This window comes from Plectropomus leopardus, chromosome 14, assembly GCF_008729295.1.
Source record: "Plectropomus leopardus isolate mb chromosome 14, YSFRI_Pleo_2.0, whole genome shotgun sequence".
Classification (NCBI taxonomy): domain Eukaryota; kingdom Metazoa; phylum Chordata; class Actinopteri; order Perciformes; family Serranidae; genus Plectropomus; species Plectropomus leopardus.
In genome coordinates, this window is record NC_056476.1 from 27,748,876 (window position 1) to 27,764,301 (window position 15,426).

Consider the following 15,426-nt stretch of genomic DNA (forward strand, 5'->3'; position numbering starts at 1 on the left):
TTCTGTCTGTTCTTTAACTCGTTCAGCAACCCCTGCTGAGATTTAGTCTTCAGAAAAACAAAACTACAAACAAAACCCCTCTGCAGTTTAATGAGATGAAAGTCTCTTATTTGGCGGTAAGAACACCCAAGTCTTTAAATGCCGAATCTTTATTTCATCTTTGAATTTTTGTCTACCAGCAGTTGTTCATAATTGATATAGTTGTTGGAGTGAATTGCAGATAAGAAGTGAGACCTTGTGCAATGCGTCTAACTGATGCTGTGATCTGAGTTCACTCACCCACTGTGAGTCGAGATACCCTCCAACTAAGTGAATTAAGTATACATGTTCACCCTCTGGCACAATTCGTACTTTCACCATCTATAATGCATACAGACAACTTTGTTTAAGTGTAGCTTTGATTTTCCTTCAGTGTTGTACATATATTCTCTTCTATAATACTTAGATTTTGATAACCTTCCAAACCTAATAGTAGTACACCATGTGCTCTTAAATGAATTTGGCTGCAAATGGTGTTGAGGATAACTGCTTTGAGCTTTAGAAAACTTTAGATTTTCAACCTTAAATTCATGAAATTTACATTGGACAGACATGAATTTCCAGCTTTTATTGTCTGGTGCAATGGGTGTGGGCACCATACTGCGGATGAGTTTGTCTACAGATCAGAACCCCTCGAGTCACATAGCTTAGACTGAAGTCAGATTTCAGTTGTGCATTTAATCACTGTATTCTCAACTTGACAAAATAAGAAAATGAAAAAAGTAAAAAAAAAATAGAACTTGACTTCAAAACCAGTGACTCACGATTTCTCTTGAAGTTAAGCCCTTTAGGACTTAGAATGACTTGATATTCTTCATGAACCCAAAGATTAAACAGCATGTTAGGAAAAAATTGGCAACTCTCCATATTCATATTTCTGACAACAGATACCTTGAATGAAATTAGCAGCCCCGTTTGCACATGTAAGAGGGAAAGATGTGTTTGGAAGTGCACACCGGAGCATTCAGGCAAACATACTGACTGTTGGCCAGTGTAAATGGAATGGAAGGATGAATGAAACTTTTGGATGTTGTCTCTTTGATGCACTTTATGCAAGCTGGTGTCCGTTCTAGGCCACAGATAATTTATGAGGTAAAAGAAGCATCACTCTGTAAAACCACTCTGATATTGTATATATGTTTTATAGTTCAAAAAGGCCAAATATAACACCTGTTCATTTCAGATTTCTTGAAACCTTGGTGATATTCAGAGAATCAGGCTGCTTTTCCACCATTTTTGAGTAGAACCATTGAAGTCAAGGATGTGTCATCAACAGAAGACGACAAACAATGCACAATGGAAATAAATATAAATAGTAGCAAAATTGTAGATTACATCAATTACCTATGAACTTTATTTCCGTTTTTTTTAAAGATGTCTTTGCCCAAAAAAACAAGCATGGACCAACTATTAATAAGTCCACTGCATGCTCTTTTTTTGTCTAGTGATTACTCACTTGACTCTAGGGTAGCCAATTGTGAGGACTTTCCTTGATTGATTATTTGCCAAAATTGATTAATCGATTAATCTTTACTTGAAATAAACATAAAAACTTTAAAGATTTTATTTAAAACAATACCAAATGTGTTTTTTTCCCATAATCAAAGCTTACAGCAATGTATTGCATATGCTTTGACAGTATTGCATAGCCTATCGACTGATTATATTTCACATTTGATGAAATTCTTAACAACCGATTTATTGGTATTCAATAGTCCCTCCATGGCTCTCTTTCCAACCTGTACAATAAAACACATCCACAGATGTCATCACGGACTTAAGGTCAAGATATACCTGCTATTTTTTCAATTTTCTTGGTTCTTAATAAATTTCTTCTTGGTCAAAATGCTCTGAAAAGTTGAAAATTAGTTGCGGCATTTAGAACGGAACCAGTTCCATGTTGGTGAAAAAGATGTATGAATGGCAGCTCTTCAGTTGTCAGAATGTCCCATTAAAAAAATCATGTCTTATAACTATTTTAAGTTGATCATTTCAATAGTTTTGAATGAGGAACTCTAGTATTAGGGGAAGTACCTTGTGAAAAATTAAGTATGTTATGTCAGTAGGCTACAGTTTTTATTTCAGGTACATATTTAATCAGCGTACCATGTCTTCTCTGCTCATCTCATTTTCAGGTTTTATCTGAGTTATGGTGAAAAAGAATTTGTCTGCCAATCAAAACTGAGTTGCTTCTAGCCTCCCAACAGAGAGTACAGATGTAAATGGGCTCTTGATTTTATTTTAAACTTCTGTGAACAGTTTTCAGAGTCGAAGACAACTAGATTCAATAAGGGTTTTAAAACTAGACTAGTTTTGAATCAATATCAAACCCCAAACCAGGCACTATCAAGGAGTAATAAAATGTATTTCAAAGACACAGATACAAATTTAAAAAGAGCTTTTTTTATTTCTGTAAATTTACTATACTTACAGTCACAGCGTGTCTGCACAGGAGGCGTCTCAGCAGTGTTTTTCAATTGTTTGTCTCACTTGTGTCTAAAGGAGCAGAAGCAATCCTGTTTTAATCAGTCTAGCTGTCTCCACAGGCCACGTAACAGCTCAGACGTAAGCCTGACCCACTGCATTTTTTTCCCACATTTTAAGGCACTTTCCTTGTTTAAAAAAGCTGCAGAGATCATTTGTTGCTCTTTCTCGGAACGCTTGCAAAGCACGGGTGACCTATACTCAGTACTGTACTCGTAAGCATCTTGTTTAGACGCAGTCAGAGCACAGAGTGTTGGCAGCTACTGCCACTGCTCAGCTCTTAGACAGCCTCCTTTGTAGACATGTTATTCTTTGTTTAGAAAATTACAAATGGCATTAAATATGGTAAAGGGTGCATTTTGAGATCTGAAAACACAGAGTTTTTGACTTGCACTTTAGACTTTGTTGGTCTTGACTATGGTCTTGACTCTGGCCTTCGCCAACACATAAGACTTACCTAACTTTGTTCCACTTTGCTGTCAATCTTTATTATAAAGGCTATAATCGGCAAAGTGTTATTTTTACTGATACGTTTGGTTTAATTTAGTTATTTGTTGATGAGTAAGATGGCACAATTGACAGCTGGGTGTGCTCACAGTCAATGGCTCTGGTTGGGATTGGTCGCATGGCAGAATTCGATACCGCATAGATCGCCACTGCGTAGACTCTGGCTTTAAATGGTGTCCATAGCACAAGATGGCAGACACTTTATCCAGGATATTTTGGCATTGTTTTTGTACAGCTGGAGTAAGTGGAGATGTGCTTTCTATCGTTATATACAGTCATTGCTGCTAATCCGTCAAGGAAACAAAGCCACTCAGACACAGTCTCAATAGACTTGAACAATGATGGGCAAAAATGAACAAATGAATCTCTTTTAACCTCTGTTAGTAAAAATTTAGACCCAGGTCAATGAATGGTTGAGTTTTACTTTCACTGTGCCTGATATTCTGCTGCTCCGTCTGTGCCAAGGGTATGCTCTGTACTCCAAGAGTGTGGTAACATGTGCAACAGAGTGGTATATACTGTGTATTCCCGCAGTGCTACTAATGAATGGTCAAGCTACAAAATAGAAAATTACTTTGTGATGGCAGATAACTTCATCGTGGCGGGCTGCCACAAATAAGTGAACCTGTGGGGAAACCCTGTTATGCTTTGAAGAGAGGTTTTCTGGAGAAGGCACCACTGTCAAACATATATGTAGGGACAACATGTATGGAGTGTCATTAAAAAAATAAAAAATACTTTGCAAAATGTAACAAAACTTGAAAGGTTCAGTACATTTACACACATCAACTGAAATCAGGCTCAGGCTATATCATGGTATTACGGTATCCCAGAGTATTTATAAATTCCAATGGTATGATTTTCATTATGGTTAGAAAATACAGAAGCTTATCTTTCTGTGACCTCATACTGGAGAGGCTGTAATGACGATGTTTTGCATGTAGTGCACATCACATGCTGCCAGAAGTCAGTGTGGTTAATAAGGCAGCTGAGTGGACTGTGAGTATTGGGGATAACGTTACAGGACTGTAAACTGCTGGTCCAGGTCGTGCACATAACAGCAGAAAGAGAGCAGAAGGATGGCACAGAAAACAGTTTATCTTCACATCTAACCCTGTGAAGCAAGGATTTATTTGACCAAAACCTGAGTTAGTGAAATAGCCGATTAATGAACTAAATAACCAAAACGACAAACCGAGACTGCTGGATAAGTGTTATTTTGTTTATGTAAAAAGATAACACCCAAGCCCAACCCGAAGGGACCAATATTGTGAAAAGAATCGGTCTAGGCTTAAACATAACTAGGCCCGAACTAAAATACAGCCAACCCAAACAAACCCAAATAAAGAGAGAGCAGCATCATTGGGTCTAACATCATGCGTTCAGCCAAGTCCACTGGGTACCACTCAGACTTATTCATGAACAGACCCAAGTCCCTGATAGAATGGGACACTACCCAAATCCACTAGACTGGATTTGACTAATTCAGACAGACTGCGTCCTTGGTTAGGTCTCAGACACTAGGGACCTGCAAAGATTTTAAATTTAAAACCCCTTTGACACAAATTTTTAACTGAGGAGATAAAAAAGTTGCGTTTCAGTTTGGGCTGGGCGATAAATTGATTTTATCGATTAATTCAAATTTGTGTTTCAGGGCGATTTTTAAAAATGAAAATCTCGATTTCTGCCTCCGCCATTCGTTCCCAAAAAGACACAGTCTGGTCATTGGAACTGGTTTTAGTTTTGAGGCGTCAGATCTCGAAAAACAACAGTCCGCTTTAAAGTTTATTCAAAGGCTTTTGCAGCTAAAGGCAGTTGCACGACCACTTTGTTTCAACATGTCAAACAGAGGCAGCAGCCGAGTGGGAAAATGTGTCTCACTCTGAGATGCACGAGGTGTCAGCCCACAAACAGCCAGTAAAAAGCAGCCGACATTAGTGGAAGCGTTTTCCCGCTGTGTCCTGTATGACAGGACAGTGACCCACTGCAAATCTGGAGTGTTAACGTTAACGACACTAGAGAACCCCCACCAGGCCTAAACGTTAGCGAAGTTTGCGTAGGACGGCAAAGTACACTGTATCTTTCCGCTTAGGAGATAGAAGCAAACTTGCCAACCCTCCCGATTTTCCCAGGACACCCCTGTTTTCCCTGCCCTCTCCCGGTGTTCTCCCGGCATCCCATCTATCTCGTATTTCTCCTGATTTTGAGGATTTTTATGAAATGTACTTGATTACAGACTGTGCGCCAGGTGTGTGTACAGCTCGTGTCACACATTCCTGTCCGAACTGAAGTAACTGAGCGATTCATTTTACTGTTTTCAAAGACTGACAAAAATTGGGCCTGGTGCCCCAGCCCAACTGCCTGAATGAATTCATGTAAATATGTTTTGTGAAATTACTGCAGCCTTCAGTGTTAAAGACAAGTTTGCAGCTTGCACTTTAACCCCAAAAGGGAAATACAGTTTACTATATTAACAGAAGGGAAATTCAGTTTGCCTTATATTTTTACTGCTAAAATCAAAGGCAAAACTTGGGTTTGGTGTGAAAAAATCGATTTTATTTTTAGGCCATATCGCCCAGCCCCAGTTTCAGTTATTGCCTGTTGCACCTTTTAACAGCTGGGCTGTCGTTAGGAATATTCATTAGTGAAAGGTCACTGCATCACAGCACTTTGTATTTTAAGCTTTGCAAATACAAGATATATTGCCGAGCTGTTACACTGTATTGCATGGGGTTGTCTGCTTCACCCCCCCCACAGTTGTGCTGTGAGATTTTAAGGAAAAAGAGGACACAATTTGACCACAGTCAGCACGATGAATATGATATGCTGTCACAAGATTTTAACTCAATTCAGCTTTGAATATATTGCCAAAACATGTGCTTCTGCAGCAGTTGTGTGATTTGAATTTTAAAGGTGCTTTTTTTTTTTTCCACTAGATTACAAAATTTCTGACAGACGGACGGAGGAGAATATGCGACCAGCGTGTAGCAGATTAAGAAGATTGTTTTATGTACAGGTGTCCCACAAGGCGGCTTTCATTACTTCTTTTGTTTTCGATCTACACAAATGAGACGAGGTTGCAAGACAGTACCGTTGTCTTTAGATTATTCTTTATGGTCCCGGATGTCTGCACACAGTCGCACATGAACAAGCACAGGGCTGGTACATGATAGACCCAGGAGCTGCACCAATTCCCTCTGCCCATACACTTTTTCCTCACTATGGGTTTCTGTCTTGAGGGGCCCCATCCTTAAATACTTACATCCTTAAGTACTCCACGATCACCACAGTAATCCACAGTGCCTCACATTATATTAGAATTAAACAAAAATTTAATCCACAGATAATAAGATGTTTTAGGCCCATTAAATCTCTTCCCGTCATGTGTCTCATTTATGAAGCTAAACAAGGCTTTCCTTCAAATTTCACACCATTTTTTAACCCTTTATAACTTGGAGCAACATCCCCCTGAGCAAATTAGTGCAATTTATTTAAAAAATGTTGAAAAGGCGATAAACAACTTGAAATGTTCCACAAATTGCCAGAAATTGGTAGATTTAGAAAAATATCTGTCTAGTGGGAAAAAAAGAAAAAAAGCTATGGAAACTAACTATATTCATACTAATAATAATGGAAGATTTAAAATTCTGAAACAAAATGATTATAATTTTTTAAGCACTTTTCTGGGTTATTTACTTGTAATTTTTTAACCTTTCCCCTTTTGTACAGTATTTCTTGAGGTAATTTTCTTTAATTTTTTCTAATCTCTTGGGGGCTGTCTTCCTTTTATGCTCATTGTCTTCTTGACATGTTTTTGAAGGAAAAAAAAGCCAATTTGCTCAGGTTTTAGGGACCAAAGCCAGCAACAACACACTAGTTTTATTAGTTGTACAGCAAATGTGCTATATGCCCTTGAGCATTATTGCTGAAGAAAGGGGAAGTATGAGATATAATACAAAACACCCTTGTGCTTTTTTTTCTCATTAAAAAATGGAAGCAATGTCTAAGTTTCAGGCCTGTGGGTGGGCATTTTCCTCTGCAGCTGTTTCTCACATCTGACAGCCGGCGTTGCTAGGAGACGCACCGTTTCACTACTGACCGGAGCATGTCATACAGTATAGTCTACGAAAGTTGACTAATACTGTCACTTTTTCAAAGAGTCAAGTTTGAACAAATTCTAGCTAGTTATGGCAGTTTCAAATAATTCTGCTTTAGATAGCCTGACACCCATTAACCCCTTAAGTTATATGGTCATTTTAAGGGAAAAAAAACGAACCAAGCAAAATGCAAAATTATGTAAAATGAAAGATGCAATAACACCTCTTGTAGTGCCTGCTGCATCATGCCAAGGGAGCCAGTGTTTCCATTGCAGTTTTGCAAAGTATGGCTTTTTGGGATCCCCTGAAATACCACTTTATGTGAGCGTGAAAACTTGATGCGATACGTTTTTCAAAATTGATGTGTTTCCATTAGGCATATTTTGCATTGGTAATTTTAATTTATGCAGTTTGATGGTTAATGTAAACCCGCTTACTATTTTTAATACCCGAATGATGACTGCCACTAGCTAGCTCCTACTAGACCCAGTTGGTGCACAGTGCAGTGATCTGAAGAACAGCAAAATGAATCTGTAGACTGACGTATGTAACCACTTAACTGACAACCACTTACATACATAAAAAACTGTCATGTGATTTGTTATTGATGAGACTGAAGACAAGAAACAATGGCTACAGAGAGAGTTGCTTAGCTGTACAAAGTAGAATAGAGGTCAGTGGGTCTTACTCATGCTGCATCAGAATTTGAGACTTGTTTTGTGTCCCCTGAATGTATGTAATATTTCTGCAAAGCTCCTGACCAGAAGCCTTACTCAGTCTTCTTTGGCAAGAACAGAACATGACCTTCGTTCCAAAGTTTCTTAAGAGATTTGGTTGACATCATTCATGCACTTATTGTCATATTTTTCACCAACTCTGAACCCTTAAGAGTATGAAAAGGTCATCTTCTGCTGTTTTAAACAAGTCACCTGCAGAAGAACGGTGGGACACCAAATGACTAGCTTTTGTATTTTTGTCCTTTTACTGTCTAATTGCTTTGCTCTGATTTCAGGGCTTTCTTGTATGCATTTCAGTCCTGCACCATTAAATCGAGACAGTCGAGGAGAGTCGAACAATTATTTGAAGTACATGAAAATGGCTTTTTAAATTGCAATAATTCCCCTTTTGTAGTAAAAAAATGATGTTCCCTGTCCCTGGGTTTCTTTCAAATAATCAGTCATGCAAAAAAAGAATCTCAAAGGTTCAACACTGTCTTTGAGGATCTACACAAGATCTTAAAAAAAGACATCTGGAAAGGTTCCACCTAAATGCCAAAAAATGTAAATGGAATGAAACAACCTTCACCGTTCACTTCTACACATGATGAGCAGATGTAAAGCATAGAAAAAGGTGTCATAGAATGGTACATAACTGTTTAACTTGTTTTTCAAAATGTTGTGGGAGGCATCTAATAATACCAAATGAAAGGGGGCGTGGACACAATAAATGAAATACACCATATGAAGCTTCTAATGCTCATTTCTGGTGAGACTTTACTGATTCAAGTCTATAGTAACTTGTAAAGCCATTGCTTGTGGTGGTTTATTGGACTAAATTACATTTGTGTGCCTTTTGTTTTGTCCACTCTTTGCATATGAAGTCATTTCTGTAATCCATAGTCAAGTCACCTCAGTTTACCTGGAGATTGTTTTTCCATCAAACATGAGCTGTAGTCCTTCCACCTGTTTAGATGTCAGATCATCCATCAATCGTATCCACTCTTGTGCCTGAAATTTGATGAATTTTGAGGAAAAAAATGTACATCACCAATTCAGTACAGCATTGTCAAAACCTGAGGGCATTGTGCACCTCACTCCTTTGCCATTTTCAAAATGATGTAGATCAGAGCAACTACTGTTAGACGTTAGAACTTCATTGTGTATGGAGCCCAGCTTGTGTACTGGTAACTTTGGTTTTCATACATTAGCTTAAAACACTAGTGGCCCTTCTACCCAGTACTGTTAACCTTTTCTGAACATGGGGGAACATTGAAAGACTGTGGAATGACAATGACAAATAACAATGACAGTGACAAAAATGACAATGCTAATATGCTGGTGATTAGCAAGTAAGATGTTTACAATGTTCTTATCTAAGTGTGGCGTGTTAGCATGCTAACATTTGCTATATACGTGTGTCGAATACCGCCAATTTTGCAGTGCCATGGGCGTAAGATCCTGATGCCAAAAGCCAACTTTTGCGTATGCATAATGTGCCGCTGGACATGCTGAGAACACGGCCCAAGAGAACCATTTGCAGTGACTTTAAATGCAACCAGACAGCACCTGCCATTGTAGCAAGATACGTGGACAGTCGGTGTCAGTTGCACCGCTGGACAGAACCAGTCACATCGGTATGATATGCCGCTGGAAGGCATCGGATTGAAAGCACGAAGGAGCATGAAGGTCCCTATAGGGTTTAACATGCCTCTCCCTTTTTGCACCCCCCATCTTAAATTATAAGACAGTCCCCAAGTTATATTCAAATATCCAGTTCTAATCCTGTTTTGAATTCATTACTTTTTCAAATAATAAATATTTAATTAAAAAAGCTATTATATAGCAATGAAATAGAACGGATAAGAGGTATCGAAAGAATGTGTGGTCTTCAAAGTCATGTAAAAGTCATGGAAATGTATTAGTAAAAATATGTATGAACTCTGTATAAGGTAATGTTACAAAAATCAAAGCATGAGATGTTTTTTTCTATTACACAAAGGTTCACGCTTTCACAATGTCAAGCAAAACCAATTAACCCAAAACTAGGCGAGCAGAATGAGGTACACAAATGACAAATCGAGGAAAGACGATTAAAATGTTCATTGTGTACATAATTGCTCCGCCTAGCAAAATGTCAATGCTCTTCTCAATTCCAACAGACGAAATCTGGAATTGCTTTGCTGTACAATGAGGAGACCAACAATACCTACGACGTCTGCCTGAAACTGACCAAAGAGGTTTTAACCATCCAGAAGCTGGACGTGGTCTGCGTAAGTGGAAGCGAATCCCAACCAAATGTAAGTGCGCCCGAGGGCTCCAGACTTGCATTGTCATTCGTGCAGCATAACTCCAGAATACTGTTTCAATGTTCACAATATCCTATTGCCAATAAGAAACTCCCATTTTCTAAAGCACAGAACTGTTGTACTGCGAAGACAGGCGACTGGCGGACTGGGCTTAAGCATCAAAGTAAGCAGATAAGTTCTGATTATGGGGAGGCTAAAGTGGAAATGACAAAGGCTTTGGGTTGCACAGATGACTGTTTGTCTTCGAAAGCACTTTTGGCAGCAAATATCACCACTGAACCTCCACAACATTCATCCTCTCTATCTCTCCTGCTTTCAGGGAGGTGCAGAGCACAACGTGCCTGTGGTGATTTCAAAGATTTTTAAAGATCAAGTAGGTAAGAAAGTGTTTTTATTTCACTGTGGCAGTGTGGCCTTGGAAATGGTTTTCAATGCAGAGTTAAATGTCATTAATCAGGTTGATAATGAAAATGTTAATGAAATTAGAAAGAGGCACTGGATATTTCACAGGTGACATTTAAGTCCACTATGAAATTTTAAGCATTTTGAGAGCATTAGTAGTTTTCTGTAAAGGTAAGCACTGTGTTAGGACATAATCAAAGAAAAAAGAGAAGAACCGTTACAGGAGTGAAGAAATTGGTTTAATTTGGGAAAAAGAGGAATAGTTTGAAATTATAGTAAGCACTTTTGTGTTCTTTCCATGAAGGTGAGAAAAGGATTTTGCCATTAGTCTCGTGTCTGGGTTTTAAAGAGGTACTCAAACAATTTATTATTGCATTTCTTCAAAATTGATAATATTTGTGAGAGAGTAGAAAAGTCAAAAATTAAAGCAGCTGAGTCTGCTTCTCACAAAATGCAATTCAAAAGCATTTTCTTGCCTGGTAAATGTTCATTTCTTTCAAACCCCACTTTGTAATGCAGCTTTTTTGTCTTGACAAGAAAAATAGACTTTGTGTTTAATTTGTGCCACTTTATGCTAATTTAACATGGAGCTGCAGTCAGGAGGTATTTAGCTCCTCCTAATCTTAACTTTTTCACAGGAGTCATGCTTTGTGCTACAAGAAACATTTTTTAAAAATAAAATTGTCCTTCAGTTTTTGGTTATCTGAAAATTGATCTTAAATGTAATTTTTAGTGGCATTAAAAAAGTCTTGAAAAGTCATAAATCAACCTTACCTTAAGCTGCAGGAGCCCTGGGTGGATAATAGTAAATGTAAACTTTTAGATACAGAGCACGGTTAAGTTTGTTTCGATGCGCCTGACATTTTTCTGCTCCATATGTGCCCAGAGTACGCTCTATGCTCCGAGAATGTGGTGCGATGAATAACTGGTGTATATATAATTCAGCAGCCCTCCTTATGAACGGCCCAGCTCCAAAAATAGAAAATCTATTTGTGGGGGCAAATGTTTTGTAATCATTGCAGGCTGCCACAAATAAATGGATGTGTGGGAAACTCTGGCTCGGCTAGACATGTCCTGACTCCAGCTCAATGACATGAGATTAGTACCAATCCTGTGCTCTAACTCTGAGAGTGAAAGCAACTAGACTTATTTTTCCAAAAATGTACATACATAATTCTTTAAAATCTTTTTTATTGGTTGAACTTAGGGATGAGAACAATTAATGAACTCCTCTGACTCCTAAAGATATAGCAGGATTTAAGGACAAATTTTTATTTAGATTTCTAATTTCATTTTTTAAACGTACTTTAAAAATTACTAATAAATCTACCTTGTGCCTTTTATAAATCGGTCGTTAAGAATTTAATCAAAATGTGAAATTTAAGCATTAAATTAGTAGGCTATGTAATGCTGTCAAAATATGTGCAATATGTTGCTTTGAGCTTTGACTGAGGATAAAGTGCAAACGCATTGTTTTTATTTATCGTATAACGATTAATCGGTTATTCATTTGACCAATGAATTGATTACGGATTGTGCTTTCAATTTGCAAAAAGGTAACATAAATTGCTTGAAGCGAAAAAGAAAAGAAAAGTTGCAAAAAATAAAATGTGAAAAGAAACACTGAGAGGAGGAAAACAGCCGCCAAATTGGAAGAGTGATGCTCCCATGCTGTTCGCTAGATGGAGGAGAAAATACTTAAATTATATTTGTCAGTGAAATTGTAAGAACCACTGACCTCTGAGCATCCTGTGACGCTGTAGTATCAGAGCCTCATGTGAGTGAATCATTTCCCTGTAATTTGTCTTTTTTGCCCACATCCCTCTTAATACCTTTTTGGATACGACAGAATCATGTCTTCATATCCCCCAGAGACGTTAAGAGCCCCCTTTCACAGAGCTTTTTACAAATCTTTTCACAACAGAGCTCTCATTGTTTCCCTCCCGTGCCGCCGCAAATGAGTTTATATCCTGATTAGTTTCAAATTTCATGCTTTTCCCGTATTCTTTTCTGTGAGCGGCAGGACGCAGCCGCAGATTAGTCAGACGGAGACACTGATTGCCATTTCCACCACATTACCATGTATGAAATGAGCAATTATTTTCTAATGTTTTCATTAACCTCTGACACTTGACAACCGACGCCCTGCAGCCGATCAGACGGGGAAGCTGTTTGTCGGGGACGCCGTGCTGCAGGTTGGTACATCAGTTTGTGACTTATTTGCTTCAGGGTTGATTTGGGTCACCGGCGAGAATGGCAACTTGTGGCATTTTAATTACGAGTGTTATTTCACTTTGAAAATGAGAGGCGAAATTTTTTGAGGGTTAAACTTCAATCAAATGACTCTTTTAATAACCTCTATGCTCCTCTCAGAAGTTGATATTGCGGCCAAATATCTTCTATTTGAAGCCACATATTCAATTAAACTAAACAAATACCTCATTGTCAGATTCTATGGTTTATTTATCATAAGATCGCCAACAAGTAACAGTTTTTGTTCATCAGAATAATCATTTGCAACCCCACAGTGTCTAGTATTTAGTGATGATATCCATTTAATCATTGAAACGGATAATTTGAATGCATCTGGCAGGTTTATTGGCTGCGCTGTTTATCTGAAATATCAAGTAGATTCATTGGACAGCCGAGCAATATTAGCACTCATATTGGGAGTTAATAAGAATGATATTATGAATTGAATTTCTGTTGCTTCCACCTTTGGATCACCACTGTTTCATATTAATTTGCAATGACTTTAAATTGTCACGCTGCAGAATATTGCATATTTCTGCGTACTTTCTGCCGTAGCAGGAGAGGCAGCAGATCAGGCGGGGTGGGTGTGGAAACTTTTGATTATAACAAAAATAGTAATATCAGTGTTTAGCTGCTAGAGTCCACAGCTATGGACAGATTGCAAGACAATGGGCCACTAAACGGAGACATGGACAAGTGTGTCTTGTGGTTTTTTTTTTTGTATCTTTGTGGTGTGATTATTTTGATGTCTCTTTGAAATTATTCCTTTTCTTTCTGTGGTTGTTTCGAATGTCTTTGTGGTCATTTTGTGTATTTTTGTGGTGTTTTTTGTGTCTTTTTAGTGTAGTTGAGTTTGTGTCTCTTTAGAGTAATATTTTTGTCTCGTTGTTTTGTGAATCTCTGTGATAGTTATGTGTGTCTTTGATATGTGGTCTTTTTTGTATCTCTTTGAAAAAAATGTTTCTCTTTATATTTGTTTTGTGTCGTTTTTTGTGTCTCTTTGTGGCTCTTTTGTGTGTCTGTGGTCATTTTGTGTGTCTTTCTGATGTGGTTGTTTTGCATCTCCTTGTGTTTTTTTTGTCTCTGTTTTTTTTATGCATCTTAGCCTTTATGGTGTGTGTTTTATGTTGCTTTCTTGTTGCTTGTGTGTCTTTGTGGTGTGGTTGTTTTGCCCCTCTTTCTGGTCGTTCTTTTGTGTCTTTTTAGTTCGGTGGTTTTACATCTCCTTTGTTTTTTGTTGTGATTCTTTCTGTAAAATAGTTTCCTGTCTCTTTGTGATTGTTCTATGTGTCTTTGTGGTCTCGCTGGTCTTGCATTTCTTTGTGGTTGATTTGTGTGTCTTTGTGATGTGATTGTTGTGCGTTTGTCTCTGAGACTGTTTTTACGTCACTTTATGGTTTATGTCAGATTGTGTTTCTTTTTTGGGATCGTTTTGTTTCTTTTTGTGGTTGTTTTGCATCTCTGCCTTGTTGTTTTATTGTCTTTTCAACAAGAAAAGTTAAGTTACTTCATACAGAGGCTGGTTCCTGGGGCCCTGTACCTGCACCTAATCCTTCCACGGTATTAACAGGCCAACTACCTATCACCTTGTGACTCTGGTTGGGGGGATCAGGGGGTGCCAATCATATTCCACCTCTGGCCACCCCTGTGGCCCTGTCCCTGCAGCCAAAGAGCATGCAGTTGAGTTGCTAAATTATATAGTTTCTCCACTCTATAATTACTAATTGCTTTTCCACTCTTTTTTTTTTTTTTAGGTCAATGGCATTAATGTAGAGCCGTGCACTCATGAGGAAGTTGTGAGTATTTTTCTTGATTTAACAGTTGTAAAAACCCATAACCCTGCTTCATCCATCCATTGCTGTTTCCATCCTTCTCCCAGGTTTAACACCAAATCCCAAATGGCTATCAGCACGCAGGTATGCCTCAACAATCTGAGTTGCCATCTTGGCAGGAGGCTGTTTTGGTTTACTCTGTGACCAGCATCATTTTTACACATGGACTTCTTTTTTTGCTCTATTTCTCATATAAATGTAGCTTGTCTTCTTGTTAAATATTTCCTTCTTTCTCTGCCATCATCTCCCACACACACACACACACACACACACACACACACACACACACACACACACACACACTCTTTTCCCATGTCTGTCATCTGTGTCTTCTCATGCAGCCCCTAACAGCTGTTCACTATATTCACCTCCAGAGCGTCAAAACACATAATGAGCAGCTTCTCTTCAGAACAAAATCCAGAGCTTTAATGGCAGGCTGTCTCACTCGCAGCACTGGCAGATGCTCAGGCTAAAGTACCAAGGACTACTGTCGAGGACAGAGAGGGATCTAATAGCAGATGTGCATTTAGGGTGTGTGGAAGTGACGTTGCATGTTAGATGTGACAGTCAGGTGACTCATTTGCTCTTTTATTATTCCTCAGAGGCAGCAATAGCCCTAAACTGCTCTTATGTTTTCAGATTGTCCGTCCAAAAAACCTGCAATATTCCATGAATTCTTGAAAAGAATTAGTGCATATTTGGCACAAAGGTCCACTTGGACTCAATAATGAACTGATTAGATTTGGTGGTAATAGGTCAAAGGTCAAGGTCACTGTGACCCAGTCTT

The 15,426-nt window shown here is 38.4% G+C and overlaps 1 protein-coding gene across 1 annotated transcript in view; it reads left to right on the top strand.

Moving 5' to 3' along the window:
- Window positions 1-9,330: 9,330 nt before the first annotated feature.
- sntg2 (syntrophin, gamma 2) overlaps window positions 9,331-15,426 on the top strand; it is a 90,823-nt gene continuing 84,727 nt past the window's right edge. The window contains exons 1-5 of the mRNA XM_042500823.1: window positions 9,331-9,480; window positions 10,006-10,143; window positions 10,259-10,315; window positions 10,472-10,525; window positions 14,562-14,603. Coding sequence (XP_042356757.1) covers window positions 9,331-9,480; window positions 10,006-10,143; window positions 10,259-10,315; window positions 10,472-10,525; window positions 14,562-14,603 — 441 coding nt within the window. The remainder of the gene's footprint in view (window positions 9,481-10,005; window positions 10,144-10,258; window positions 10,316-10,471; window positions 10,526-14,561; window positions 14,604-15,426) is intronic.